We start from the raw sequence: 6,000 nt of genomic DNA, 5'->3' as shown, positions 1-6,000 counted from the left end.
CAATCTTTAATTGCCAGAACAATTAAATTTTGCCCAACACTGACTGCGGTGCATCTTTTTGTTTCGATGAAAAAAAAAAAGAATATATGGATTGATTTATGTAATATAAATCCGTTGGCATATTTTATTCTTATTCTTGTTGACATTAAAAAGGACAATGATAACTAATTGTGTTTATTAAATTATTGTAATTAATTGAAGAACTAGAATAATTTCAATAATCACATAGTCACACAAAATTATAAGTACAAGCAAGGATAAAAATTGATGAAGTGCAAATTTAGAACGCATCCGAAGATAAACTTTTTCTTTTGATAAAAAAAAGCTGATGTTTTATATAGGAAATGAAACTATTGACCGTGACCATGGGACCTGTAAAGGGCCCGAAACGTCGGTTTGTTTGAAAAAACAAATATACGCGATTTAAATCCGGAAACATAGTTTCATTTCCTATGTGTAACAATCGCAAAAACCTAAGAACTTGATGTTTTATAGTTCAACTGTTTTCCTTTCATCTACCATTTTCCTCGCTATAGTAATGTGAAAAGTTGTGCGTTTCGCTCAGCAGCAAAGTTGTCTTACGTCTCGTGACTCGTTACGCTCAGGAATCTATTTAATCTTAGCTTTCTACGTTTGCTCAGGTTTCAATACAAACACTTGTGTCAAACAACAACTTTGCAGCCTCGCATAACAAATAACTTTATTCACCACTTCGTTTATGGTGTGCTCACGTGCCCCCTATGTGCACGGGTCTTTACTAATAAGATTGGCTATGTGATCCACGTGAGAGCGCACGACCACTACCAACAGCGGAGTTGAAGCAGTTGCCGTAGCCGTAAACGGTCAGGAGAATGTTACATCATTACATTTTTTTTTTATAATTATGGCGGTCTTTCGTATCATCATTAAGTCTTATTTTTTATTTTTTTATTTTTTTTTATTGTGTCTCGGCAAAATGACTGCACCGCGCCTGATGGAAAGTGCGAATACAGTCCAGAGATGAGAGTAACGGATGGAAAACACAAATATCTTCACTCCGTCACTATCATTTTGCCGGTCTGGCCAAATTATTTAATTTAATTAATCTTTTATTTAATATTAATACATTTTATATTGTCTGTTTATCGTATTTTTGTTTATTATTTTTTGAAGAACTAAATAAACATCTCCATCACACATTTCAATATAAAATGATATTTTTGAACTTTCAACGACATGCCAACAGAATAAAGTTTAAAATACATTAACAGTCCAGAATTTGTTTTTTTTTTTTAATTGAAACTACGACTAATCGTTATCAAGATTTCATAGTGGTTCAAATTATGAATGTGTCAGTTTTGGTGACAGCGGTTCTGATGGTAATCGAGGCATAAGGCCTTCCATTGTTTTTTTTCTTCCGTAGTCGTGCTAGAGCGTCAAAATTTAACATCTATTTTTGCGTAATTACTCTGTTCCGCAAACTGTCAAATACGGAACACTTTTACCACTTCGCAACGGTAATAACAAAGATACCATGTTTACTCTCACGGATAAATAAAATAAAATGAACTTACTCTTGGAGACCTTAGCCTTTTTGACAGGTGAAATGCCGCTACTGGAATCGGTAGGCACGTCGGCCGCATCGGCTGCTGCGCTGTCCGAACCGGAAGTATTGAGTGGCGACTTCGGACTTTCCTCAGGTATAGTCTGCCCTATTTCTTTAAATAAGAGTTATAATTTACAATAATAATAAATACTAAAAAATAAATATATTGTACAAATACAATGTATTTTTTTAAACAGTACAAATTTTTGACATGTTTAAGTCGTACAGTGATCTAACTGATTACTGTCGCCAAAACACAGGTCAGTGAACTCCTAAACTAAGTAAAAACTAGTATTACAGGAGTTATTGGTTCTTTGTGCGGTAGATATGTAGAAAAGAGAAGGAAACAAGAATCTATCTCATGTTAAAGTGATTATAACATGTAGCATACATATGAATCGTATACACACATACGTAAGGTATAAAATAATAACATAAAGAATAAAACAAAGGTAAACATAATAATTACATAAAACAATGCAAAAAACATAATTAATTAAAAGAAATTATTGAGATATACCAATACAAAAGTACTTACATAAATATACAAAAAATTGTACATAAATTTAAATTCATTCTTCGATTTTTAATAATTCCTCAGATTTATTATAATTTGAAGATTGTTTAGCTAGACTGTATTGTTTAATTAGTGTTGATGGGCTTATTTTTGATCTTGGTTTTAATATTAGCTTAATAGTGGAAAGACATTACCCAAAAATAGACAATTTATTTATTTTTGGACAAAAACAATTACTCATAAATTGTTAGTAAAAGAACTTAGAAACAAGGTTAGTACAATACAATGAAAAATAAAATTGCAAACAAATACAAATTATAAAACAATAAATAAACAATACAATATAATTACTAATTAACGAACAGGCTATGTATTCCTATGGTTTTCAATAACAACGGCGGTTGTTATTGAAAACCATAAAAAAGGTACAGGTTAAGCAAACTTTGGTACAAAGGTGTGCAGCATCAAAAATGATTAGAAACCTTTTGACATGTAGTTGGAACTGTGTAACTAGTTAAATCTGGTGTTCCGACGTTAATCTCCCAAGACCCATAAAACTACAATGGAAAGGGCTTTAAACGCCCAATGTGCATAAAATGTTCTAAATATATAAATAAAATTACATTTTTCAAACCGAAGCAAGTTTGCCCTCAGTTTTGTACATAGGGCGCACTATAAGTTTCCGGAACTGGCCACTACATAAACAATATTTAAAAAGTAATTACAACATTTGAAAGTGGAACTCTTTGGCTGTAGAATACAGCCATTGAGTTCCACTTTCTTATATACATTACGTACATTATACATTTCTTACATTGTGGCGTCATTTTAGAAATTGGTTGTCTACATCACCATGGATTTAACCATAGATATGGATTTAACTCGTGAAATTTTTCGTAGTATGATTTTCTACGACTTTAAGTGTAATGTAACTGCTCAGCGGAGCTTCGCTCGGCTTCAAACTGCTTTTGGCGATGAAGCACCATGCAAGAAGACTATTTTTGGCTGGTTTGCAGAATTCAAACGCGGTCGTGTGAATCTCAGTGACGAATTTCGTAATGGTCGCCTGTCCACTGTTGTGAGCAACAAAAACATCCATGCTGTGCGCCGTATAATCAAAACAGACAGGCATGTGACATACCATGAGATTCGGGCATCTTTAGGCATAGGCATGAGTCAAATACAATCAATATTACACAAACATTTGGGTGTGAAAAGCTGTGTTCTCGGTGGACCCCACACAATTTGACTGAGGCTCAAACAACGGATCGCGTCACTTGGTGCAATGCCATGCTTACCAGATTCAACGAAGGGGCGTCAAATTTGGTGTGGGACATAGTAACAGATGACGAAACATGGATTTATAGTTACGATCCCAAAACAAAGCAGCAATCGAGCGTAAGGGTCTTTCGAGATGAGCCGAAACTTTTATTTATTTCCAAAAATTAAGAACCAGTTACGCGGTCAACGATTTTCATCACCTGAAGAGGCTGTCGAAGAGTATGAAAAATATGTTTCAGAGATTGTCACGGAGGAGTGGCATAAATGTTTTCAAAATTGGTTCTTTCGTATGAAAAAGTGCATTAACGCTAACGGAGAATATTTTGAGAAACAATAAATTCATTTCTGACCATTTATAGTATTTTTTTCTTATTCATTCCGGAAACTTATAGGGCGCCTCACGTATAAAAACCTCAACCGGGACTTTTTAAAGAATTATTTTAGATACCTTATGATCATATAACATATGTATAGCGCTAAATTGGAATGCGATATTTTTAATAGCGTTTTAATACCATCCTAGACGTTCACACGAACAGGCTGGACTGCCCCTACCAACAACATTGGGTGCAACAACACGCGTAGTGGTCTAGACGTGGCATTTCTCTAGCATTAAGTAATTTTGTATTGTACTAAACATAGCACAAAAAATTACAGTATTACTACCATTACTATGGGTCACGGTCTAAACGAATTATATTCCATTCTTTAATATTACGTATAAGTATACAAACTATAGGCGTTTATGTGATCACAGGAATAATATTGTGTGGGGCCTGAATCACTTTACATAATAATATTATGTGCACATCAAGTTACACATTGACGGATCTTGTTCCGTGCACTGGACGCCATATTCGTATAAAAGTGTATAGGTTGAGGTGCTGTTGATGGTACATTGTGATGTACACAGGGCCTTAGAAGGTTAAAAGAGGGATGGTGTAATAAGCTTAGTTTTATAATTTATAGTAAATAAGGAGACGTACCTTTATTTATTTTGGAAATACGCTCTACGGGTGATGTTTCGTCAATTTCCATCTCTTCTTCTACCGTTTCATTGATTACCACATGAGTGCTGCGGGCTATAGGTTGAGCTGAAATTCAAAGTAATTACTTAATAATAATTAGTATGTAATTACTTGAATATAACAACCGAAGTAGTTGTGCAAATTAAATGAGAAATGTGTTTGGATAATTTTTGGTGCATACTATGAATACAATAGTAAACACAACGTTACCTAGGCGGAATGTTGATTCCCTATCGCAGCGCAGTAGCCTTTCTTATTTAACAGGATAACTTGATATCTTTATAAATTATTTAATGGGAACAATAAAATGCTACCGCTATCAACGTCGTGTATCCAAACGTGTCAAATGTATAAATATATAAATTTTCTAAACCAAATTGTTTTCCCAAAGATTTTTCGTCGCGTTTATTCGATTTTCACACTGTTTGAAAAATTAGAGAGATAAAACTATGAATCAGCAAGGATAATTATCGGATAATTAACATGATAATATTTCATTATGGTTCGGAAATATGCGTCTTTTTTATGTTTTATTAACGATGCGAACATGTCGTATAGTTGGTAGTAAGCGATACACCTATCCATGACAGTTGAAATACCACTCAGAGCTTTAAATCGCAAAAATCTGAACGGCACTGCCACTGAGCCCGTGAGGCATAAGGTGACAAGTCCCAAGTGCCTGTAATTTCACCAGCACCCTTTAATGCTTTGTAAATAAGGGAACTGTTCTTGGGTGGGTGGCAAGAAAGCACCGCTTGCTGGGCTTTGATAAAAACTAATAAACGATGTCAATGAATCTCAAATAGTGATTTTACGTATTCAAAAGTGCTTATTTCAAAAATGTACATACTGTATTAAAACAATGTTATATGCGTAACTACACAAATGATTCAACATCAAAATATTTTTTAAATGGCAATATGTAGTGTGACTCAATAAAAAAACAAACTTTAGATATATCATACTTGCAAGAAACTGGAATAAAAGACTCGTCGGCCGGTAACGAAGCGTACCGGAGGTTACACCTAACAAAATAATGATTTCATTAAGTACTTCCTAATTTTGACTGCCTCTGGGGCCGAACGGTTACCATACCGGACTGCCAAGCAGAGGTCCCAGGTTCGATTCCCGAACTGGGAGAAATATTTGTATGGCCTACATTTATTTCTCTCGTGAGTTTGGGTGTAATTTGTGGTTGTCTATGTGTGTGTCCATGGCACCCGCGCCACAGAGTTTGCCTCTAGTACAAGACTATGTTAAGTGTGTTCATTATTAACTCACTTTTGAATTAGGTGTTTCAGATTAATACAGAATTGATTTGTATTAACCGAAACATTCGCGTTATTCCTACAGCTAACTTCTGACACAACTAAATAAGTGAATTTGTAGTGTACTTACGAAGTGAAGTGGTCGCGCGGCCAATGGACATCGTATCTTCATTCTGCATGGTGCCATCGACAATGCCTGTTACAAACAGTAAATGGGTCATTAACAAAAATCACGGTTCTTGCACCCTTTCATAAACTTCCTTTAAATAAGTTTATAATAACAACTGGAGATGTAAACGTAGTATTTAAATAGTACGCTGT

At 34.6% G+C, this 6,000-nt stretch overlaps 1 protein-coding gene across 2 annotated transcripts in view; it reads right to left on the bottom strand.

Moving 5' to 3' along the window:
- Window positions 1–6,000, bottom strand: part of LOC113225934 (condensin complex subunit 3) — a 32,585-nt gene that overhangs the window by 4,723 nt on the left and 21,862 nt on the right. Inside the window, exons 21-24 of one of the 2 annotated variants that reach the window (XM_026458408.1) lie at window positions 5,810–5,875; window positions 5,377–5,436; window positions 4,370–4,477; window positions 1,554–1,697 (exon numbers count right to left, since the gene is read on the bottom strand). In XM_026458408.1, coding sequence (XP_026314193.1) covers window positions 1,554–1,697; window positions 4,370–4,477; window positions 5,377–5,436; window positions 5,810–5,875 — 378 coding nt within the window. The remainder of the gene's footprint in view (window positions 1–1,553; window positions 1,698–4,369; window positions 4,478–5,376; window positions 5,437–5,809; window positions 5,876–6,000) is intronic. The other variant, XM_026458410.1, reaches the window with a different exon arrangement.

This window comes from Hyposmocoma kahamanoa, unplaced genomic scaffold (assembly GCF_003589595.1).
Source record: "Hyposmocoma kahamanoa isolate Upper Pololo Valley unplaced genomic scaffold, ASM358959v1 180, whole genome shotgun sequence".
Lineage (NCBI taxonomy): Eukaryota > Metazoa > Arthropoda > Insecta > Lepidoptera > Cosmopterigidae > Hyposmocoma > Hyposmocoma kahamanoa.
Note: the sequence above shows the minus strand (reverse complement) of the source record. Positions and strands in the feature narration are given on the sequence as shown.